The sequence below is a fragment of the Dendrobates tinctorius genome, unplaced genomic scaffold, assembly GCF_039654945.1.
Source record: "Dendrobates tinctorius isolate UK_male_01 unplaced genomic scaffold, ASM3965494v1 ptg000031l, whole genome shotgun sequence".
NCBI lineage: Eukaryota > Metazoa > Chordata > Amphibia > Anura > Dendrobatidae > Dendrobates > Dendrobates tinctorius.
Genome location: NW_027361699.1, coordinates 21770669 through 21796797, shown reverse-complemented (window position 1 = coordinate 21796797; position 26129 = coordinate 21770669). Strand labels below are relative to the sequence as shown.

The 26129-nt window shown below is 40.5% G+C and overlaps 1 protein-coding gene across 1 annotated transcript in view; it reads left to right on the top strand.

Moving 5' to 3' along the window:
- PIP5K1B (phosphatidylinositol-4-phosphate 5-kinase type 1 beta) overlaps window positions 1-26129 on the top strand; it is a 218475-nt gene that overhangs the window by 155955 nt on the left and 36391 nt on the right. The window contains exons 6-11 of the mRNA XM_073572250.1: window positions 3789-3941; window positions 4819-5118; window positions 18534-18739; window positions 20676-20759; window positions 20888-20936; window positions 22758-22842. Coding sequence (XP_073428351.1) covers window positions 3789-3941; window positions 4819-5118; window positions 18534-18739; window positions 20676-20759; window positions 20888-20936; window positions 22758-22842 — 877 coding nt within the window. The remainder of the gene's footprint in view (window positions 1-3788; window positions 3942-4818; window positions 5119-18533; window positions 18740-20675; window positions 20760-20887; window positions 20937-22757; window positions 22843-26129) is intronic.

Here is a 26129-nt window from a genome sequence, read left to right as displayed (position 1 = left end):
TGGCTAGACGGAGACTCCAGTATTTGGTTAAGTGGAAGGGTTATGGTCAGGAGGATAATTCCTGGGTCTCTGCCTCTGATATTCATGCCAAAAGATTGGTGCGTGCCTTTCATCGGGCTCACCCTGATCGCCCTGGTGGCGTGGTTGAGGGTTCGGTGACCCCTCCTCAAGGGGGAGGTACTGTTGTGAGTTCATTTTCCCCTTCGTCACTGAGGTCTGGTGAACTCCCTATTCTGGTAAAGGAAGGTAATGAGCCTGATTATCAGGCACCTGAGCCTAATGAGGATGACTGGCTGAGTGGAGTCACGGACTGGATATAAGGCTGCCGATGCCCTTCTGCCCTGCGGGTGATTTCTCTGTGGACTTCTAGGACACCAGTCTGATTCCTGCTCCTCTAAAGCTAAGTTTTCTGCTTTGCCTGTTAGCATTTGTTTTTTGTTTTTGTTTTCCTTGCTTTTCTGTATTCTGCCATTCCCTGCTGGGGTGAGCTGAATCTCCTTTTGCCTGTAGCTCTGTCTTCAGAATATTCCTGAGTACTGACATAGCTTTTTGAAGCCTAGCGTCTTCAGGGCCTTTTTCACTGTCAGTCTGTTGGCGCTTATTTTCATAGGGTTTTTCACGGATTGCAGACAGCAGCCTTCCTGTCCTTTTCTACCTAGTTAGCTTGGGCCCCGTCTTTGCTCAGTCTATCTTTCTGTCTGTGTTAGTGTTTTCATCTTGCTTCACCTTCATTATATGTTGGGAGCTGCCTATTGCTTTGGGGTCTGCTCTGGGGCAGTTTAGATTTCCCATTTCTTTCTTTAGGCCTATTTAATTCTCCGGCTGTGATCGAGGGGTCTAGGGCATCGTAGGAACCCCCATGGCTACTGCTAGTTGTGTTGATAGGTTCAGGGGTCTGCAATCCGATAGCTGCCAACTTCTCTGGTTTTCTGGACTTAGCTAGCATTTCTGTTTTTGCCTCCTACGGTGACTCAATCATAACAGTTTCCACTGTTTTGGCACATCAGGGGCTTTCCAAATCTGACATGGTGTCCGATCTCAATTCCAGTCAAAAAAGTCAAATGGCGCTGCTTCCCTTCCGAGCTCTGCCATGCGTCCAAATAGTCGTTTACACCCACATATGGGGTTTCAGCATACTCAGGACAAATTTCACAATAACATTTGGGATCCTGTTACTCTTGAGAAAATAACAATTGGGGGTGTAAAGATCATTTTTGTGGAAAAAATATGATTTTTTAATTGTACCGCTGTACGTTAAAAACTTCTGTGAAGCCCTTGGGGGTTCAAAGTGCTCATTACATATCTAGATAAGTTCCTTGGGGGTCTATTTTCCAAAATGGGGTCACTTGTGGGAGGTTTCCACTGTTTAGGCACATCAGCAGCTCTCCAAACTTGACATGGCATCCGATCTGAATTCCAGCCAATTTTGCAGTGAAAAAGTCAAACGGCGCTCCTTCCCTTACGAGCTCTGCCATGCGCCCAAACAGTAGTTCCCCCCCACATATCAGGTATCGGCGTACTCAGGACAAATTGCAAATAACTTTTCCAGTCCAATTTCTCCTGTTTCCCTTGGTAAAATAAGAAAATTGAACCTGAAGTAATTTTTTTTGTGAAAAAAAGTTAAATGTTCATTTTTTTTTAAACATTCAAAAAAATTCCTGTGAAGCACCTGAAGGGTTAATAAACTTCTTGAATCTGGTTTTGAGCACCTTGAGTGGTGCAGTTTTTAGAATGGTGTCACTTTTGGGTATTTTACAGCACAACTGGAGAGTTACTGTTTGGAGACTTGTGCCCTACAACAATTGAGGCCTCAGGGAAACATCAGAGTGAGCAGCTGATGGAGGAACGCAGGGATGGAAAAACATCTGTCCAGCACAAGACAATTTTTAGCTTTTTGGGCATATTTCTCATTCATTAGGCATAGATACAAGCATATGTGATACTATGATTATTCAAGAGCCTAGAAGTACCGGAAAACCACAAAAGATGACAGGATTGGATTTTTAATGTTATTCCTTTTATATGTGTAATGCTTTTCTGTCAGCCATTCAAAATCTATTATTTTCAATCCCCGATAGAAAATTAATTTATAGTTTTGATTATTGCCTATTGACTTGGTGCAATGACACAAACAAGTATCTTTTCCACACCATACAAATAAATGATCAAATATGTAGTTTCATTAGGGAGAAGAAACCGCTAAAAGAAACATCTGGTTAAAAGTGGGGGATCAAGCAGCTAACTTGCTATGGGAAGGTGAAGACAGACACATCTGGATAAAAGTTGGGGATCAAGCACCTCTCTGGCTATGCAAAGGTGAAGGCAGAAACTTCTGGTTAAAAGTTGGTGATCAATCACCTCTCTGGCTATAGGCAGATGAAGGCAGACACATCTGGTTAAAAGTTTGAGATCAAGCACCTCTCTGGCTATGGAAAGGAGAAAGTAGACACCTCTGGTTAAAAGTTGAGCATCAAGCACCTCTCTAGTTATAGGAAGGTGAAGGCAAACACCTCTGGTTAAAAGTTGGGGATCAAGCATCTCTTTGGCTATAGGCAGATGAAGGCAGACACATCTGGTTAAAAGTTGGGGATCAAGCATCTCTCTGGCTATGGAAAGGTGAAGGAAGACACCTCTGGTTAAAAGCTGCAGATCAAACACCTCTCCACCATGGGAGGTTGAGGCCAAGATTAGTGGAAGTGGCTAACCTCAAGGGAGAACAAAAGATATGGGCATTTAAACTCAATCTGTCCACTCACTTCCTCCCTCTATGTCATCTATTAAAAAGTCATCCAAACTTATTTGAGCTTAAAATTTGATCTGAAGAGAACAGGAGATGTCAGTCTGTGGCTAGGATATGTTTACATAGATAATCAAATAACTTCTCTTAGGAAACACTGACATATTCTGTGCACATTATCTGTGACTGTAAATGTTGCATCAACTTTACTGAAGTTTGAAAATATAGTGATAATAATTTGTTATATAATTAATTACCAATGCATTTATATTTTATACTGTAAATTTTTAAGTTAATGAAAGTTAATATTATAATCTACATTTTGTTGGTTAGCTACATGATGGACTTTGCCAGGCCTAGTAATTTAACAAAAATGGGTTAAGACCTAATTAAGCATTTGATGAACCTTTCATCTTCTTATAATTGTTATTTTTGTAGCCTTTGAATATAGTAATTTTTTCACACAATGACCTAATTAGTTTTATATTCACATAAGAATACTGCTGCTTGCATTCTAATTGGGATCGCTTATGAGTTAATTGCTATGTTTATACAGTTCATTAATAGCAATAGTAGCAATAGCTCACATGTGAGAGCGAGTTCCGTAACCTTGACCTGGAAACACTTTTTATATTTAAAGTTTAAGACAAATTATACCAATAAGGTGTTGATCTCATAAAAAAGTGAAATTATAAAGACACATGTGATATTTGTTGCCAGCACTATCTTACCAGGCTAATGTTCATTTTAGAATTCTAAGCTAGCCATAGCTGTGGACTGATTGATATCAATAAATACAATCTATCCGAAACACTTTACGCATGTAGGACATGGCCAAAATGTGTATAATAAGTAATGAGCAAGCAGAGCAAATAGTTGGTCCTGCCAAGACCTCAATGGTCCGTGTTAGATTAATGAATACCGTAAGGCAATGATTATTGTAATGCAACCATGAATGATATGTGATTAAAGATTGAAATCCAAAAATGCCTTATTGTGTATCTTCACTGGCTGTCCAAACTAATGAATATATCGTCTCCTTTTGGTTTAGTACTCACTTTGTGGTGAACCTTTGATAGAATTATCTAATCCTGGTGCAAGTGGCTCCATCTTCTTTGTAACCAGTGACGATGAATTTATCATCAAAACAGTTCAGCACAAAGAAGCGGAGTTTCTTCAAAAGCTGCTTCCCGGCTATTATATGGTGAGTATGAAGAGATTATAATACGTTAGTAGAATGTCCCATTAATATGTCGTGTATCAGATTCTCTATACAGTTGCTCAGCTATGCTTCTCTTTTTGGTACTAGAATTAAAAGGACCCATCAATCATTTTTATGTAAGAGTGCATGTATAGCTACATCTAAAAAGAAATCCTTAAATCCCTGGCTAATGTCATGCTCCTATTATTGCCCCAATGAGAAGATCCATTTGAATCGTATACCATATGTCAACACTTCATTGCCGTAATGAAACCAACTGATGCACCAAGTGATTTGGAAATGCTTCTTTATAGCCAGTGGCATTAGATACATATGAAGTTACAGAGGGAGCAACTGATTACTAACTCCTGATCTAAGATGTGGCAAGAGAATATCCGTACTATATCCAGTGCCCCAAAGCAAAGATCAAAATGAGACCCCCATTGTGCTACTGGATTTTGTCCCTCAAGACAGAAGTGAGGGTGTTAGTTTTCTCCTCCAGGCAACTTCTATGACTCTTGGGACTATTTCCCGACCTTTACTTAGTAGCAATTAAAAGGGGAGTCCTGCACAAGTTTTGGCCACCCAGTAGCAAAAAGGATAGCCCCTATTGTGTACTAGGGATTTTACAGTATGGAGACCCTTTATTCGTAGTTAGGTTATGACTGCGTAGACAAACTCAGTACAAACTCGGTAGCTCATTTTTGTATGTGCAGTCAGAATCAGTTTGTATAATCAAAGATGCCAATGCGAAGATCTAAATTTCTAAAATGTGTAGTTCCAATAGAGCATAAAGCTTTGCATTACTTGACATACTTCACCTTATCTGCTGTTCTTCATCATTGCAATCATTTAAATCAATACTTCTTTTTTTATGTAGAATTTGAATCAGAATCCCCGGACACTATTGCCCAAGTTTTATGGACTTTATTGTCTTCAGTCTGGAGGTATAAACATTCGCCTTGTGGTCATGAACAATGTCTTGCCACGTTCACTGAAGATGCATTTCAAGTATGATCTCAAAGGATCAACATATAAACGGAGAGCATCTCGAAAAGAGAGGGAAAAGTCCAGTCCCACATATAAAGATCTGGATTTCTTGCAAGATATGCATGAAGGATTGTATTTTGATCCTGACACCTACAGTGCTTTAATGAAAACACTACAGAGGGATTGTCGTGTAAGTATAATACAGACAAGAAAGATATTTCCATTCAAACATTTAGTCTTTGCGATTAGTTGGTGGCCTGGGAATACCATGAAAGCACCAATACCGACCTGTAACCTCCGAAAACACGATTTACCTGGAATAATTGGGCGAATCTGCAGGTAAATAGCATTCCAATGTTGCTCAGCCATTTACTGAATGAGCCACAACAGGGAGAAAATGAATGTATTTCCTCCCGGTAGCCATCGGCTTTCAGTCATGCGGATGTGAACGGAACGGCTACAGTCACTGCTCTCTATACGGTGAGGCTATAAGCACGCCCCGACCCTCTGACAGCTGGCTTTGCAGCACTTATGTGCAGAGTGATGTTTTCTTCAAAGTGACTTTTTTTCGAATAACATATCCAAGGTTACTTATTCCAGACTATTTTTCAATGTTACAAAAACCTTCTGCTCCAAGGACAGCAATGTTTTTACTTCTGTCCCGTTCTGAAATAATTGCTTATCTTGTTGCCTAGAATAGTTGGTTGCTGTCAACTTTTAGGTTAGTAGTTTTTTATGATTATATTTGTCCAGGAGCACGGCATAGACTAAGCAGCTACTCGTAGCGTTTGTCCATACTGAAGTCAAGTGAGTAAACGCAAGTAGTTAAGTAAACTAATCTATGTGCAAATACCGGACTAAATATCCCCACAGTGCAAATAGTAACTGTAAAGACAAAGTCTTCCTGACACGCACATATGGGGAAGGTGTAACATACCGTATCTGTTTTAGATATGTTATAGATTGATGTAGGATGTTCTCCAGAAGGGAATGTTTAACATTAACAAAATCCCCATTGAGCTTATAGTCACTTTTCCTTCTGATAGCTATGTAAATACTGGCTAAAAAATCATAACGGGGATTAAATGGAGAAAATGTCTAGGAATATCTCAAATGAGAAATAGTGCATACCTTCGCACTGATTTTTTTAATTGCTCCATTTATTTCTGTGTGCAAAGTTAAGCAACTTTCTAAATATGTAAGTCAATTATCTATCTCAGTGATCTACAAAAAAAGATACAAATCCTTAAGAGCTCCTACTCCTGACTGCTCTGTTCCCTCTCCCTTCTCTCAGTGTTTGAGATAGCAGAATGGAGGATGAAAGCATTGTACATAGATTTGCCGTAAAAAGAGAGGTAAGGCTAGGTTCACATTAGCGTTCGAGTACGCAGCGTGGTGCTGCGGACTTCTTTCCTTAAGCTCCGCCTACTTCCACATGTGTTCTGCGTGTCTATCTTTAACATTGTGTATGCAAGGACATGCATTGTATGCGGATGCGTCTGCGTGCGGTGTTTTGAAGTGCCCTCCGAACTCAACATGTTGCATTTTCTTGCGTTCGGTGGGCACATCAAAGCGACAGACGCGGACGCATCCGCATACAACGCATGTCCCTGCGTACACAATGTTAAAGAAAGCTGTGCAGGATGCATGCGGAAGTAGACAGAGCTTAAGGAAAGAAGTACGCAGCACCACGCTACTGACTCAAATGCTTTTACGTATAGCAGAGTAAACAGTTTATTAACAAGGAGGAAAGTACTTGGGCCCTGATTCATCAAGATTGGCATTTACATACGAGTTTTGATGACTAGGGGGTAGAATTCGGTGCATCTTCCAGCTGCCATGCTCCACTGCAAGAAATTTCATAAATGTAGTAATTTACATCACTTTTATGGTGTAAATTAGGATGACTTTGTGTGCTGTGCTTGGCCATACGTCCTCCTAGCAAATCTCTGTCCAGTTTTCAAAAAGTTGATGGAGCTGGCAATAACTAGCTTAAAAATGCCAAAAAGCTTTTCAAAAATCTCGTGATATTACAAACAGTTTTATGCCAGAATTCTGTTGAAAACTGTTTTATGAATTGACCACATGGAGAGGAAGTAAGTGTAATTGTGAAGACAGGAGCACCCGGGCACACATAGGTCCCGCATCCAGCATGTATTACAGGTAGGGACACTCCCACAATAGAGAAATCTGAAACTTGGATCAGGCTGAAAATTAATGAATGAAGATTGTAGACTTAACTAAGTCTGATTTCCATATTTCCATGTTAAAGGTGTTCATAGTTGGCATGTTATACTGGTTTCCTTGTACTTTTTATACACCTTAGACTTAGTTCATATCATGACCAAGCCTTCCAGTGGAGGTGTACCTCAGAGCAGCAGCCCAGCTTGCACAATCAGATATTGGGGGTCATATGCCACCAATGCCTATCCTGAGACAACCCTTTCCTAATAGTTACACACTTTACCATCACACATATGATTTAGTTCACTGAGCTGTAGTTTAGTGTTGTTAAAAATACAGAAAATAACACGTCCGGTCATAGCCATGTTACTATGTGACCAGAGCGACATATACTGTACCTACATTAAAAACATAATAGGTCATTGAGGCAATTTACTTGTGTGCATAGCTTTATTACCCAATAATAAAAATGCTTCCCATTGTTTGAGAAGTTGCCCTTGGCAGAGAGCGGGTATCTGATGCGTCTCATGTGAATATGTGCTAGCACTGATCTCCTGTCCTGCTGCGTACACTATGGTGATAACATCTAGACCCTCCGTCATTCTTCTGTTCATATACACATAAAGTCACTTCCCATTACTCCCCCTGGGAGCTTTATAAAGACATTTATATAGTTTAAATCAAGATCAGAAATTGAACTGCAGCATTGGGAATTATTGTGTTCATGATATCAAGTATTTTCTTAACAGGAAATAATATATTAAATGTGGGAAAACCTTTAATTTGTGTAGAATGTATTCAACATTAAGTATTCTGCAGAAAAGCAAATATTGCAGTAGTGTCGGAGGAAAGAAACCGAGACTACTGACCAGATATCCTGTTCATACAGAATGACAATGTGAAGCATTGTGCTGCGCACCCAGCTCTGACTTTCTTCTATATTCTACCTGCTATTTCATAAAATATGGATTAAAGGTTTTGATTTCAAAAAGAAACTTTCAGGATCAGATGATGTAAGTTTTCTCCTTTGTCTGTGACTGGGAGATATTTAATCTTTAAGAGTATCTTTTTTTTGTACAATGCTGTAAAATATATTTCAAAGGCAGATATAGCCTATAAAGCTAATGGCTTATATATTTATTTTTAAGGGTTTTTTTTGTTTAGAAGATTAGTAATGTGTATGCTCAAGGGGGGAATACTGAGTCATATCCTTGTATATATTGTTGAGACCCGGCTTCTTTTAAGATCGCTGTCAGAATAATAAGAGTGTGATCAGAAAATGACCTATTGTTAATATAAGGCTTTTATGTTAAATGTATTTAAAAAGAATGTTCATTTTGCATTTATTATTTTTCATATCATCTATATGAAATACTAGCTGAAGAGCCCGGCGCTGCCTGGGCATGGTAACGAACTACGGTTGGTTATAACAAATTATAATGATTATATATATATATATATATATATATATATATATATATATATATATATATATAAAGCTGAGTGTAGAGCCCCGCCCACTCTGCATAGCCACATTCACTATAATATCCCACATCATCCCATCAGCCAGAGCCACCGGACTACTACCCGTAATATCCCACATTATCCCATCAGCCAGAGCCACCAGACTACTACCCCTAATATCCCACATCATCCCGTCAGCCAGAGCCACCGGACTACTACCCCTAATATCCCACATTATCCCATCAGCCAGAGCCACCGGACTACTACCCCTAATATCCTACATCATTCCGTCAGCCAGAGCCACCGGACAACTACCACTAATATCCCACATCATCCTGTCAGCCAGAGCCACTGGACTACTACCCCTAATATACCACATCATGCTGTCAGCCAGAGCCACTGGACTACTATCCCTAATATCCCACATCATCCCGTCAGCCAGAGCCACCGGACTACTACCTCTAATATACCACATCGTCCCATCAGCCAGAGCCACCGGACTACTACTCCTAATAACCCACATCGTCCCATCAGCCAGAGCCACCGGACTACTACCCCTAATATCCTACATCATTCCGTCAGCCAGAGCCACCGGACTACTACCCCTAATATCCCACATTATCCCATCAGCCAGAGCCACCGGACTACTACCCCTAATATCCTACATCATTCCGTCAGCCAGAGTCACCTGACAACTACCACTAATATCCCACATCATCCCGTCAGCCAGAGCCACTGGACTACTACCCCTAATATCCCACATCATCCCGTCAGCCTGGGGTCAGAACCAGAGCGCTAAGTGGAACAGTCCTAACTTCTATACTGGGGATCCCTTTAAGAGAGGCCTGGTGTCAGAATCAGAGCGCTGAGTGAATTTGCCCTGACTTCCATACCAATGATCCCTTTAATAGAATCCTGGGTGAGAATCAGAGCACTGAGGGATTTACCATAACTTCCATACCAGAGATCCCTTTAATAGAGGCCTGGGGTCAGTACCAAAGCGCAGAGTGGATTTGCCATCACTTCCATACCGGGGATCCCTTTAAGAGGGGCCTTGGGTCAGAACCAGAGCGCTGAGTGGATTTGCCATCACTTCCATACCAGGGATCCCTTTAAGAGAGCCTGGGATCAGAACCAGAGTACTGAGTGGATTTGCCCTGACCTAACTTGCATACTAATGATCCCTTTAATAGAACCCTGCAGTCAGAATCAGAGCGCTGAGGGATTTGCCCTAACTTCCATACAGGAGATCCCTTTAAGAGAGCCTGGGGTCAGTACAAGAGCATTTGAAGGCAATTGTCCTGATTTCCATACCGGAGATCCCTTTAAGATAGGCCTAGGGTCAGTACCAAAGCGCAGAGTGGATTTGCCCTAAATTCCATACTAATGATCCCTTTAAGAGACCCTGGGGTCAGAACCACAGAGCTGAGTGGAACAGTCCTAACTTCCATACCGGAGATCACTTTAAGAGAGGCCTGAGGTCAAAAGCAAAGCGCTGGATAGATTTGCTCTGACTTCCATACCAATGATCCCTTTATGAGGGAAGATGTGCCTATATGATGGAGGATGTGTGATGTGCATATGGGCAGACAATGGCTGGAAGCTTATTTTCCCAGGGATGCTAGATTTCTCCCACCATGTCAGTGCCTGCTGAGGTGTTGTCAAGTGGGAAAACTTGCTCATAGCAACCAATCACAGCTCAGCTTCTTTTAACCAGCTCTGGTGAAAAGAAAGATGCTTAGTGATTGGGTGCAAGGAAAGCTGTTGCTCATTGCAACCAATCATAGCTCAGCTTCTTTTGAACAGCTCTATTGAAATGAAAGATATATACACACACACACAGTCAGTTTTATAAATAGAGATAAGTCTTGCAATTTTCCCACTGATTACTAAGCCTAATATTAGACTCATGCGTCCTGTTCTTTACAGCAGCTACATGGACGTAATCACCAATAGACTGGCTCTGACTCATGCTTTAGAAGTATTTTCTAGGCATGCTCTGATCTAACTAAAGGTCATCGTGTAGGAAAGGGGACCAGAGGGAGCTCTGACCATCACATATTATGAATGGCACATGATAAAAAAAACACTTCTAAATAACACAAAGTGTGAGTCTAATATTAAGCTTAGTGGGCAGATTTATGATTTTGTATATATATATATATATATATATATATATATATATATATATATATATATACAATTTTATAAAATTTTATAAAAGAATGAAAAAAAACATCAAAATTGTTTAAAAATACATTTACCATAAAAAACTGATTTAAACACTAGGTTGTTTTCTAATGGCACATTCCTTTTAAAGCCTCTGCTCTCAAATAATCTTATGCTCATGCTCAATCTGCCAAAGTCTGCACAGCAAAGCTGACAAGAGAGCTGCATATAGCAACATTTATTTTCAAATGGATGGTGGCAAAAAAAAAAAAAAAATAAAATAGTACAGCAGTTAAAAAAAATATATGTTTATGCTACCCAAACCTAATTTAGGGACTATCACATTTTGACAGAATGTGTGCCATACATACTGGGCCATGTGTCGTAGATAATCTGCTCAGACAGATAAAAAAAGATTATAAATTAGGTGCGTCTTCTGTTCCTTGGCAGTTGTATGGCATTAGTGCATGTGTATTATTGATTTATCAGCAGACCAAACCGTTTGGAAACAAACATCAACAGTCGGGAGCTTGTTCTGCTAGACTGGTCTTCATTTTAGCTAGAAGAAACATTGCCTAAAACATAGAAATGACGCTTGTTCTTCAGAGCCCTTAATCTGCCATGATTGGGAACTATTGACTCTGTACAGTGAAGTGAATCAATGAAGACATAGCTGATTGTATTATATCCAAATAGATCCGTTTGGGCAGGGAGTAGAGATAGATCTTCTCCGTACAAGGAGACATTTCATTCCCAGATCTGATAGTTCTTATTTCCCTCAGCCAATAAATCACCTGTGTCCTGCTGCACACTATGTCCCATCTGTCAGAGGAGTCTACGCACCATAGTTTCTTGCATTCTTGTTTATAGCTAGAAGACTTGTAATATTGAGTTGTAATAGTGTAATCATCCATTGTAATTGCCTAGAGTGAGAGTTTATAATGAATTTTTGAGTGTATGTTAATGAGATCTTGGCTGTTAAAATGAACCAAGTATAGAAATCATACTTTCATCTTCATCTGATGTATGCAAACCTTTTTTTAGTTCAAAGTCAACCATGAGCAACAAGATGCTTGTAAGGAAGCCACAGCAGATGGTGTCATCTCTTGTCCTTCGATATTAAACCACGGCACTTGTAATACTCGTCTAATTTCAATATTAGTAGATCCTTAATCAGGCAATAACTTGTATTACGGTAACTTCGATCCAATTTATCATTATAGATGCATATTGATAGAATATTTGAATACACCACCAATGTTCTGTCCTCCTGGACCGTGATCACGGCATAAGTCTGTCTGCAGGACGATGGCATAGAAAGACAACCTGGCACACCAAACATTGAGAAATATTTGCAACCCCACACAATTTGCCATCCCTAATCATAATTAAAGGACTAGAACTGGTGTGACATTTCCTTGTGAAGTCCTCCTCGTGGCATTTCCCACATGGTCTCCAGACCAAGTGGGTCCCATCAGAGAGGAGGTAGACCTCTATTCCAGCCTCTATTGCCATATTGTTCTGCACCATGAAAGACTTGAGCTCAGTGGAACACCTTCACGAGGAAACGTCACACCGGTCCCATTCCCAGTATTATGGTGTGGGATGGCATAAAATGCAGTAGTGGGATCCTACTAGTCTTCATTCCGAGTACCTTAACAGCCTGGCCTTACATTGATTTGGTTGTGGAACCAGTAGTACAGCCATTTCCCAAAGTAATCCCAGGAGTCGATTTTGGACATGACAATGGCTGCCATGGCTTGCAGCGTGTACGGACTTGCCCGCCATAGAGCACATATGGGACATCATTGATTGGCAATAGCAAAGGGAGCTGCCAGCACAAGTGCCGTGCAGTACATTCACTGCGGCAGATCATTCCTCAAACAACCATTAATAGCATGCCAAAGTGTGTAGATGAATTTATTTCTGCGTGTGGTGCACATTCTTGATAGTGAATAAATCAAGATGTTTTTAAAATGTTGTTTCCATTTTTTATCATTTGAATATAATTAATTTGTCCATCCATCCTGTGATTTCTATAATTCCATGACGTTTCTTTATTGGTGTTGCACTACTTGCAGTGCTATACATTAATTATCATCATTTACAACAGTCCTTTGTATCCAATGGGGCTTCGGGCTATTTTCTGGAACTCAATTCACTCTTTTTACACTTCTTTACTCTACTTACACAAGTCCAGTATAAGGCCGGAGTCACACTACAGCGAGATACGGCCGAGTCTCGCAGGTTAAAACCAAGCTCTGGCACCGGCACTCCGGAGCGGAGCGTGCAGCTCCATGTATTGCTATGAGGCTGCACACTCCGCTCCGGAGTGCCGTCGCCAGAGCTTGGTTTTAACCTGCGAGACTCGGCCATATCTCGCTGTGTGTGAGCCCGGCCTAAGGCTAGGTCTACACAGCGACATTTGTCACGCAACACCGAAACTTCATTGTTGCATTGTGACATCACATGTAATGATTCCCTATGTTTTTGCATTGCAGCATGGTGGCTCAGTGGATCGCACTGCATCCTTGCAGCACTGGAGTCCTGGGTTCGAATCCCACCAAGGACAACATCTGCAAGGAGTTTGTATGTTCTCCCCATGTTTGCGTGGGTTTCCTCTGGGTACTCCAGTTTCCTCCCACATTCCAAAGACTTACTGACAGGGAATTTAGATTGTGAGCCCCATTGGGGGCAGTGATTTTAATGTGTTCAAACTGTAAAGCGCTGCGGAATATATTAGCGCTATATAAAAGTAAAGATTATTATCATTGCGACATCCTTACGACACATAGTTGCAAATGTTTTGAAACAAATTGCATTCACAAGCAACTAATTTGCCTTAGACTTTAATGGACGTCTTATGTCACTTGAGAATTGTCGCAACTTGGCTATTATATTTTACAGCAAAATCAAAGCTTTAAAATAATTGCGCGAAAAGAAGTCGCAGGCAGGTTGCCCAGATGTTTTTGTTGCATGAAAGTGATTCTCAAAAAAATTGCGGAGCAAAAACATCCGTGCAACTTGTATAGCCCTAGTCTTACAGTGGCATGCACAGGATTTTTCTATAGGAGTGCACACAGATCCGATCTAAAGAAAACTGTAGCATGCTCCGATGGACTCCATATGTATGGAGGTATTTTTCCATCAAGTATTGCTCTGTGCTCTGACAAGCATTCTCTTTGTCCGTGGTTTTGAGCCTTTATGGTTCTTATTTCAATTACTTATTTCGCTAATATTATATTGTCTTTGGCGGCAATACATTTTTCCCATATATTGTGGGCAGAAAAAACAAAATGCAAATATTAGGTGTAATCATGGGCTTCAGCAATAACGGGAAATCGTCTTGCGTCCTTCCCATTCTGTACACAATCGGCTTGTATATCTCGGAAGAAAATATAATTTTTCTCAGTTTTTCCATTTTCTGATCAACATAATAACGCAGTTATTATGACTCACTCATAATGATCAGCCTGTTATGATGTAAAGACGTGTCCCATGTTGCTTTATGAAAATTTTATGCAAATGTGGTCTATCCATATTTGAATGGTTGCTAATTTGAATAACAAACATTTGGCCCAGGACTGTATTACACTTATTCTTCTACAGACGGCATTCTGGTTACATGTGCACAGAGCGGCCCAATGTATGCAGGCAGCGTCGGCTCCAGGCTTCTGTGGGCCATTAGGTAACAGAGTTGTCTTTGATTTTTCCTCCCTGACTTCCAAGAGCTATAACTTTTTTTTTTTTCAACAGAGTTTTTGAGGGCTTGTTTTTGCCGTATGTACTTTGGTTTTAATCACCACCATTTTGGGGTACTGCAAATAGGACGTATTGTCGCTTTTTATTTCGTTTTTTTGGGGAGCCAAAGTGCCCAAAAAAACTGTGATTCCTGACATTTCAATTTTTTTTCCATTTCAATATTCACTATATGGCATAAATATTATGACATTTCATTAGTCTGGTCAGTTACGCATTACCACATGCTGGACACCCATAACAAACACTGAGAACTTTGGTAGGACCCCCAGCTCCCATGGAAATGTTATTGGCCCCCCATGGTCATACTGTCAGGGTGAGTGATGGAGGGCAGAAGGGAAACCTTTGCCGATTTCCAATCTTTTAAATGCAGCTGTTGTGATTAACAGTGACATATAGAAAGTTAAACTGCTGTAATTGGAGATAGCGTTAATCGCAGCAGTTGGATGCTGGCTGTATAGCACAGCTGTATCCACACTTCATAGAGCTGTTAGACAGCCACAAAACATGCAGGGATTGCCTGACATACACAACTTCATGGAGCTGTCTAATAGCCGCTGAACATGCGGGCGAGAACTTGCACTCATCATTAATCAGCAGTATGGGAGGAAACCGGAGTACCCGGAGGAAATCCACACAAACACGGGGAGAACATACAAACTCCTTGCAGATGTTGTCCTTGGTGGGATTCGAACCCAGTGGCTAACCACTGAGCCACTGTGCTGCCCCACTTATGTAGGGCAGCATCGAACTGCTGACAGATTACCTTTAAAGGTATTATATGCTCAGATTGATTGTTGGGACAGTGTTATACAGTATGGATTTAGGGGGTTCTTTACCCCATAAACATGCCATAATAGGTTATATGCAAGACCATGTTATCAGTTATTTCCAAAATGGAACCATAAATACAAGCAGAAGGATGTTATATGCGGTCACCCCCCCCCTCCTGTATTTAGTATCATGATAATGGAAATCACCCCGAGTATGTAGTCAACTTATGTAACTGGAAAAAATAAAAAGTTTGAGAGGTATAAATTGTAAAGTCGAAATGCGAGGGCTAAGCTGGAGTCACACATAGTGACTCACCAGCGATCCCGACAACGATATCAACGTGTCAGGATCGCTGGTAAGTCGCTATGTGATCGCTGGTGAGCTGTCAAGCAGACAGCTTCATCAGCGATGCCGAGCGCTAGCGAGATTGCTATGTGTGACTCCCGCTTTACAGACTTGCATGCTTTTACTTAACGACTTCATTGCTCGGTATTTCTGTGTTCCATGTAGTCTTTTTTCCTTGAAAGAAATGATAACAGGAAAACAGTATCATGTGTGTCCGCCTGGTGTATGATAAGACATAAACGTTCCTAGAATAAAGACGTGCACACCCATTGTATCGCACTGCTACAGATGTCACATGTAACTGTCACTGGGATTACCTAGTTACTACTGTGTTGTTTTAGCTTTGTAGTAGTGATGAAGACTTGGGGGTAGTGTGTGCCTTTGGGCACAGAGAGATGGCCATATAACTCGTGGTAGAATTACATCGGAACCGTCATACTGGCTGTCGCCTCTCCTGACCGGAGCTTGACGGCTGCATAGAAATACATCACGCTGTCACGCTCAGGTCAGGAGAGGTACTGGGCCAGTCCATGCAGTGCGATACCATCATCTCACGAGTTATACGGCCATCTGTTTGCACCCACATTGCTAGGACCCATGGCTAAACCACTAATTCCTAGGTTGAAGTTGAGGGACTTACTGTATGTCTCCTCTCATCTTTGAAAAAGCAATCTCAGCAAAATTTTTATCCTCTTAATATATTGCCATCATATTATATAGCACTATGTACTTACAATTGCTCATTTTACCCTCTACCCAGCTAATTCTTCTCTTTTCTCTGCTCCTTGTAGAAGCAGGAAGTTTCTTGTCCCTGCATTTATGTCCCTTTTTTTAACTCCTGACCGATCTGCTCCCTCCTGCCAGGCACTTTTGCAGTAAATGATGAGTGAGTAGTGATGAGCGAGTATACTCGTTACTCGAGATTTCCCGAGCATACACGGGTGATTGAGTATTTTGGCGTGCTCAGAGATTTAGTTTGTGTCGCCGTAGCTGCATGATTTGTGGCTGCTAGCCAGCCTAAATACATGTGGGGATTGCCTGTGTTTGTTAGGAAATCCCCACATGTATTCAGGCTCTCTAGCAGCCACAAATCATGCAGCTGCGGCGACACAAACTAAATACTCAATCACCCGAGCATGTTTGGGAAATCTCGAGTAATGACGAGTATACTCGCTCATCACTACTGATGAGTCATACAGGGAAAACTGACCTCCTGATGTCATAGACCTAATGGAAAAGAAGAATTAGCTGGGTAAAATGCAAAATGAGCAATTGTAAGTGCCAAGTGCTATATAAAATATGATTGCAATATTTAAAGAGGATAAACATTTTGATGGGATAAGTGCTTCTTTACAAATTATAAAGTCAGTGAATCATTTAACAATTCTTGCCCATCTCTATATACTGGTTCAAATCAGTTCAAAATCATCTCTGCTGTACAAGTGACAGGCCTTGCAGCTATGTTCTGGGAAACCCCTGAGCAGATTGTAAGAAACTGCAGGGTAACATGGAAGCCTAGTTGGGAACCACTGCTATAAACAGTGCCGCCAAGCTTTGCATCTGGCGCAGCTCTGACTATGGCAATGTCTGCAGAGCAATGTGATATAACAGGAAGGCAGTAATGGCATCAGTATCAATATCTCTGCTGGTGATGCTGTGACTACCTTCTAAGATGACTGGTTTTACTGTGGCACAGTAAAGTGCACATCAGATTTTGTTGAATACACATGGCACTCCCAGTGGATTGCTGAGCACCTGCATTTTCATAGATATACCATGTGCTGATGTTCACCTTTTGATTATATAAAGTAGAGTCTATCAGCACAAAATGACTAGTCAAACCGAGCACAAGAGCTCAGTGCACCTTCCAACCTGTTTATTTTCCATGTTTCTCTGCCCCCTTGTTTCTTTATTGACAGCTCTGGCTTTACATGAGCCAGAAGACAATGCAGTTAGATGGAAAAGTAATTGGAGTACTGTTCGCCTGTGCTTGGCTTGAATAGTCATCTTGTGCTGACAGACTCCCCTCAAGATGTCTACAAAATTGAATTTTCTTTTGTACTGACTTCTACCCCTCGTTTTCTCACCGATTCTGATACATTTCCCTTAGTAAATTATCATGAAGTTAACAAATGTGTACATCATCAATTTGTAATATACCAATTTTTTTTCTTCTTACACCCTTGTTTACCACTATCTGGCATATTTCTGCAGTGCAAGAACAAAGTCCCCAGGCCATATTGCCTCCTGCTAGGACATTGCTTTTACTTTGTTTTTGTATGTTCTTTTTTGCCACTTAGACTTACAGAATGTCAAAGAGAATAAAATAGTGAAGGGGTCATTTTTGATGTCCCAGTCTACTGGCCCAGATCAGACATATCTCTATTTCTTTACATGTTTTCGCCATCTATAAATTGAACATTAAAGGGGTTGTCCACTACTCATAAAACCCATTCTCAATCCTCATGTTTCTCCCTTTTAAAAATAAAAAACAACACATCTTCACCTCTGGTGCTGGTACCATGCCATCAATATTAACACTGGCTCTCCCGCTGGTTGCGCGTCATTTTTATGTCACGTGATCCCTGTGGCTTGTCAGCTCTGGCTTCACTCTCCTCACCTTTGAACAAATCACATATATTCTGAGGAAATCAGAGCGCTGCTCTCTCACTTACTCCGGATGTATGTGATACTTCTGAAGACAGTGAGAGTGAAGCCAGTGCTGACTGGCCTCAGGGATCACGTGACATAAAAATGTTAATGGAATAGCGCCGGCACCGGAGTTTTATTATTTTACAAGGGGGAAACATGGGGATTGAGAAGGGGCTGTCCGACAACTCCTTTAACAGATTCCTGAGCCATTTACTTGCATTTTGCACCCATTCATGAAAATAATGTCTATTTCAACAGGTGTTAGAAAGCTTTAAGATTATGGATTACAGCTTGCTGCTTGGAGTTCATGTACTTGACCGTCCATCCAAAGAAAAAGAAGGCGAAACATCTCAATACTCTATAGACAATAAACGTCCTTCAGTACAGAAAGTTCTCTACTCCACTGCCTTGGAGTCTATACAGGGTCCTGGGAAGGCCGTTGATGCTATCACAAGGGAGAACACGTAAGGCTTTTTTACTTTTTGCAATCGTTCTGCAGTCAGCACTTTATATTAGCAAACATACAATAAAGGACAAGATTAATCCAGGCAACCTCAAATAAACTTATAAGAACTAGGAAAATAGGACTCAATAGCTGACACTGATAAGGGATAAATTGTAAACCCAAAAATGAATAATGATGAAATGAAGTAATAAATGTCTAGAGTTTAGACACAAATTTGGACACAATAACAACATTCACTATGACCCAAGATTAACAATAACATTATCCTGCACATGCTCTTCCAGTGGTAATAAATATATATAAAAATGTCCTCTTTTTTATCATAGACACCATTCAAATGTCAAAAAGATAGAAAAAGTGTCAATATAGTTAATCACTTATGGGTTAGAAATAAGTATCTCAGGAAACTTCATAGCTATGATTAAGAGTTTTTCTACCTGAAACGCATAAGCATTATGGGTTTTCTTTTTTAATATGTGCAAATTCTCCTAATTTTTTATCCTATCTGATTAAAGGTTAAGTGTTAATTTCCTTTAGTGCTGGAGAACATTCCCTTTTGGAAAATTGAGAACCATTCAAATGTCCCCGAGTTTTGTCATCTGTGAATTTATAGGTGATTGACAATTTAGCCTTACGGTACTAAAAAGTGTTAATTGTGGCGTTAAAGACATCAAATACACGTATATATAAAACTACCGCCACATGGCTACTCCTAGCAATAGGATCCACAAGATCTGCTGGTATCTGTTCTGGTACGGGTAGCCAGCGGCCAAGATGGAATATTTCCCAGCATACCATAAAAACATGTCTTAAACTTAACTACAAGTGTACTCATTTACCAGGGTTTTTTTTATATGTGATACCCCCATCAATGTGCTGTAGGGTGTCAGTTCCTACATGAGGGTGCACACAGAGCAGTATAGATTGACCCATTAACTTTCTAAGGGCCCAATCCCCAACCTGGCGTCTCAATAATGCAGAAGCTAAGCCCACCTGCCAGCTGTGGTCATAGTGGGTTTCCCAGGACCCGGACCCCCATAGATCACACATAAACAGTAAGAAAATGATAGGTTTCTATACACTTTTAAAGCGTACCCTTTCTTATGTGTTTCTAATTAACTCTTTGTAAGCTTCTGTTTATTTGGATGTATAACAGGCACAAGTACTTACATTTTTCTCGTTTTTTACAAGGTCCTAGATATTAGCTAGATGACAAAAACACAACGACAATATAATTTAAATCCTCAATCGCAACTGCATTGCCATTCTTGTAGGATTTGGTGTAGGATGATCACACAAAAAAAGATATCCTGTCTATCACTGACACTGTCTTGATCGGCGATGTCCAGTTCTACACTGATGTCACTGCTGTGACCATAGATTAGCCTCCCACTCCAACAAGTCCTTGTATGGGAGGTCTGCATTGTCGGTTTGGAAACAGCAATGACTTAAAGGGGTTGGCCACTGTCATTATTTTAATAAATGTGCTGGCGATATGATATTGTGGTTGTCCTCCTGTAATTGTTACTGCAGGCCTCATCACTAACTGCTCATACTTCTGATGGAGGAGCTTGTGACCAGACCTGTCCATCAGCCTCCTCTAATTGAAAACACTTCACATGGGAAAGATGGTTATCATTTAGAGGAGGTTGACAGACAGGTCTGGTCACATGCTCCTCCATCAGTAGACAGTCTGTGAGGAAGGAGGAGACCCTGGAACCCTTATATATTAATAAGTGCTATAAAATCATATCTCCAATACATTTGATAAACTAAAGAAAAAGAGAAAAGCTAGCCAACCCCTTTAAACTATGAGCACCTGACACTATTTTTAGGCACATTCATGCACAGTTATTGTAAAACTTGGATCACCCCTTTAAGGCTGTAATTGTATTATGACCATATGGAGCATAATGTTCTCATTTCTTAATTAGGATGGGCGGTATCCCTGCAAAGAACCATAAGGGAGAGAGAATGCTGCTTTTTATGGGTATTATCGATATCCTCCAGTCTTACAGGTAAATCATACCCTTACCTGTCAAATTTCTCATTGTAACCTGGTGTTTATACAGTAGTTGAATTATGCACTATGTGCGCGGTCTGCAATATTTAATCACATTGGAATCATTTACTGTTTGGTCTTTAGGTTAATAAAGAAATTGGAACATTCATGGAAAGCCTTAGTTTACGATGGGGTGAGTAATCACGAAGCTAAACAAACAAAAAAAAAACATTTAAACCATTTACCTAAGCTGTAGATAGTTGATCGTCATTATGTTGTTTTACTTTTTTATTTCCTATATCAATACTACATATGAAAATAAGAAACTTTGTAATAGATCTTATCACAGAAGTCTGCTTTTTTCTCCTCCTTTCATTCTCAAAATTCTCAATTCACAGTAAAAATCTGTATATAGTGAAGACAGACTTTCCTATTACTAAGAGAGTAGATGACATTTGTTGCTCTCAAAGTTCTATGAAGAAGTGTGACTGTCACTTTAAGAGAACGTTAAGCAGAATGTCTGTGTCTACCTCTAGCTCCTTCCCCTCCATGGAACTTTATGAGCACTATCTGTCATTTCCTATCTCAATAATGGGAAAATCAGTCTTCACCAAATACAGATTTTTCTCATGAATTGAGAGTGAATGTTCAGTTCCAGGAGGAGAAAAAAGCAGGTTTTTCTGACAACATATATTACGAAATTACTTATTTCCAAGTGTACTATTGATTTATGAAATAGAATTTAAAATGACAGTTAATCTTTCATTTAGTCTCTGTGACGCACTTATCGGAATTGGATTCAAATGTACTTAACTAAAGGGGTAGTTTTAGAAAACCCCCTGTCCACATGCATTCTCACCACATATGGACGTCATAGACATGGATACCCTGCTCTGGGCCCCTGCCTATGAAAGGTCACTGCACTGGGGAGCCCACCCCATTCATGTATAATGATATATGGCTTGCTTGTGTTATTGCATTACCACTGTACCAGCCGGTGCAGGGGAAATGTATTGCCGGATGTGGCTTTTCTCGTGATAACAGCTGGTCACCAGTGAATGGAGAATCAGAATTGGCATCAATCAGCTGATTCAAGCATTCTTGTTATAAAGGGGTTTACTTCATGAGACATTGTTTTTTGGGAGATCTTCAATATTATGAAGTGTTAGGAAGAAATCATGTTTTGCATCATGAATGTACAGTATTTTATATATATATATAATATTATCCACTTCTAAGAATATCTTAAAGTGATATTGGATGTGTACAAAGACAGAAACTTGTATTATGGGCTTGGATAGGGACAGACAAATCATTGGTATAACCTGGGCCCGAGAGATAATGGGGCCCATTTCCACTTCTAAAGCAGGTGGAACAGTGCATTATGATGAGCTATTGCTCTGCGAAGGGCCCATACATTGCACTTGCACAGGGGTCCTCTTCTTTCTGTAGGCTTGGCGGTTTAGTCCTAAGCACTAGGTATTGTAATGTTGACTCTTGAAGGCATGAATATTCATGAATATGAACATTCAGTTATAGGGGTGACATGGGCAAACATTTGTCCTCCAAGCACACCTTGTATGACAACATTCCCTTGAATTGCCAGGAGAGGTTCTTCGTGGAAGGGTTTCCATCTCAATATAAAGCTCACAGCGCAGTTTCCATTATGCTTTGACCATTCTACAAATTACACTTAACATTAAAACATATTTAGATAATAATTAATAATAACTTAAATGTTTCTTCATGGGTCAAAAGAGGGCACAGTTGTGTGCGCCAATATAACACGTTCTACCTGTTGCGAGGTGGATGGGCTTTATTCCCCCTGTTAAATCAGTACACTGGATTTACTTTCTAAAAGTCCTTCAGGGAGTTGAGTGAAAATCTTGTATAACAGGATTTGCTCTCATAAGAATTTCATTGGGGGAAACTGTTCCCATGGGCTTATCAGAGGAATTTGCATTAGCAGGATTTACTGTTTTATAACATGAACGCTCCTTGGTTTTTTTTCTAGGACACGGTGTCAGTCCATAGGCCAAGTTTTTATGCAGATAGGTTTTTAAAGTTTATGAATTCCAGAGTTTTCAAGAAAGTCCAAGGTAAGAGACGACGGCGATTGCATTGTTAATTCTGAAACGTATCAGATAAAAGCGATGGGATATCTAAATGCCAAAATTGTCCTATGCAATATTGTATACATTTCATATTGTTCACCTGTAAGGGTACGTTCACACGTCGAGTACTTGCAGCAGTGTTTTCTGCTGCAAAAAAAAAAAAAACAAACAAAATGTTGGCACGAAAATGCTGCACTTTTTTTATGCTTTGTTATTAGAGTTTTATTCCCCGTAATAACAAATGTCTGGCCATGTTCACACACTCAGTATCTGATAAGTATTTGTGAGCCAAAACAAGAGGGTGATAAATCCAGAAGTGGTGACGTGTTTCTATTATATTTTTCCTCTGATTGTTCCTCTCCTGGTTTTGAGTTACAAATACGGAGGTCAAATACTGACCAAATACTGACCGTGTGAACGTGGGCTTATAAACATATGCTTTGTGGGTGGCTTTCTTCAAGATTTTGCATAGAGGCCAAGAGGTTTCACGTTACACCTATATCCAAAAATTAGTTTAGGCGATATTAAAACAGACTGAACTTATTTTTAGTCCTTATTTTCTCACCAAAGCTATTGTATTTGGATTATAAAAATACATTGTTTGAAAAATATGAGGACATCAGGGAAAGATTTTAGAAATTTATCTCCATCTTCCAATATTGGAATATTGCCATCTTATATACAGTGGGGAAAAAAAGTATTTAGTCAGTCAGCAATAGTGCAAGTTCCACCACTTAAAAAGATGAGAGGCGTCTGTAATTTACATCATAGGTAGACCTCAACTATGGGAGACAAACTGAGAAAAAAAAATCCAGAAAATCACATTGTCTGTTTTTTTTTTTCATTTTATTTGCATATTATGGTGGAAAATAAGTATTTGGTCAGAAACAAAATTTCATCTCAATACTTTGTGATATATCCTTTGTTGGCAATGACAGAGGTCAAACGTTTTCTGTAAGTCTTCACAAGGTTGCCACACACTGTTGTTGGTATGTTGGCCCATTCCTCCATGCAGATCTCCTCTAGAGCAGTGATGTTTTTGGCTTTTCGCTTGGCAACACGGACTTTCAACTCCCTCCAAAGGTTTTCTATAGGGTTGAGATCTGGAGACTGGCTAGGCCACTCCAGGACCTTGAAATGCTTCTTACGAAGCCACTCCTTCGTTGCCCTGGCGGTGTGCTTTGGATCATTGTCATGTTGAAAGACCCAGCCACGTTTCATCTTCAATGCCCTTGCTGATGGAAGGAGGTTTGCACTCAAAATCTCACAATACATGGCCCCATTCATTCTTTCATGTACCCGGATCAGTCGTCCTGGCCCCTTTGCAGAGAAACAGCCCCAAAGCATGATGTTTCCACCACCATGCTTTACAGTAGGTATGGTGTTTGATGGATGCAACTCAGTATTCTTTTTCCTCCAAACACGACAAGTTGTGTTTCTACCAAACAGTTCCAGTTTGGTTTCATCAGACCATAGGACATTCTCCCAAAACTCCTCTGGATCATCCAAATGCTCTCTAGCAAACTTCAGACGGGCACGGACATGTACAGGCTTAAGCAGTGGGACACGTCTGGCACTGCAGGATCTGAGTCCATGGTGGCGTAGTGTGTTACTTATGGTAGGCCTTGTTACATTGGTCCCAGCTCTCTGCAGTTCATTCACTAGGTCCCCCCGTGTGGTTCTGGGATTTTTGCTCACCATTCTTGTGATCATTCTGACCCCACGGGGTGGGATTTTGCGTGGAGCACCAGATCGAGGGAGATTATCAGTGGTCTTGTATGTCTTCCATTTTCTAATTATTGCTCCCACAGTTGATTTCTTCACTCCAAGCTGGTTGGCTATTGCAGATTCAGTCTTCCCAGCCTGGTGCAGGGCTACAATTTTGTTTCTGGTGTCCTTTGACAGCTCTTTGGTCTTCACCATAGTGGAGTTTGGAGTCAGACTGTTTGAGGGTGTGCACAGGTGTCTTTTTTATACTGATAACAAGTTTAAACAGGTGCCATTACTACAGGTAATGAGTGGAGGAAAGAGGAGACTCTTAAAGAAGAAGTTACAGATCTGTGAGAGCCAGAAATCTTGATTGCTTGTTTCTGACCAAATACTTATTTTCCACCATAATATGCAAATAAAATGAAAAAAAAACAGACAATGTGATTTTCTGGATTTTTTTTTCTCAGTTTGTCTCCCATAGTTGAGGTCTACCTATGATGTAAATTACAGACGCCTCTCATCTTTTTAAGTGGTGGAACTTGCACTATTGCTGACTGACTAAATACTTTTTTTCCCCACTGTATTTGCAGCATATTCACAGGATATGCCATACATGTATAGTAGATGCAGATCCCACCGATGGGACATGTACCTATCTTGAGAATGGAGCCATGACGCGCGCTAATGTAAATGGATCGGTGGTTTTAATTCTTATACAAATGAAAGAATTCTGACCATCTCTCGACTGACAGCAGTACTTGTTCAGCGCCCCATTTTCGAGATAGATGCAGGTCTCATTGGTAGGACACGCAGCTTCTATACAATTATTGCACATCCTATGGATATCCCATACATGGATATCCCATACATCCATTCCACACTGCCAGGGTTCCTTTTCTCTCAGCACCGCACAATGATAGTCAGAGTCCAAGCTCATTTTCAGCAAACAACTTTACTTGCTCCCAGCTGACACTAATTAACTCCAGGAAGCTCCCCAACTACTCTTTCCTAGCCCCTCCTAACCAGACAAATCCTATTGGTCTAACTAATCTCTATCCTATTCTATTGTGCCCCCCCTACTGATGTAAATCCTACACTATCCCTATGTCTCCTCAACACATAGAGATAGGTACAATGCAATACACAGTATATCAACATTACACAACATATGGGATATACCCGCTTTTACCAGGAACATATGCAAGGAGTACAGGGCATTAAACTAGCCACCCGTACCCATGACACCACTATAAAAGAAGGCTAATAACCGGTAGGGGCGTCCAGTTACAGGGTCTGCAATCAAATGTTAGATATACAGTATACCAATTGATACACTGGCGCTAGTCCACTTAAAAAATGTGCAAGTGATCACAGATGCGGCTGGTGAATAACAGGCTCTGTGCCAGTGCCTATTAAAAAGAGCTGAATCAGCAAATAAAAGAATTCACCGCGCAATACTGAGATATAAGGAAATCCGAATATACGGATACTCACTGAGTGGTGTGAGACAAATCTCGAGGTCAGAGTTGTTTCCCGATGGTAGGGATGCTTCACAATGTTTT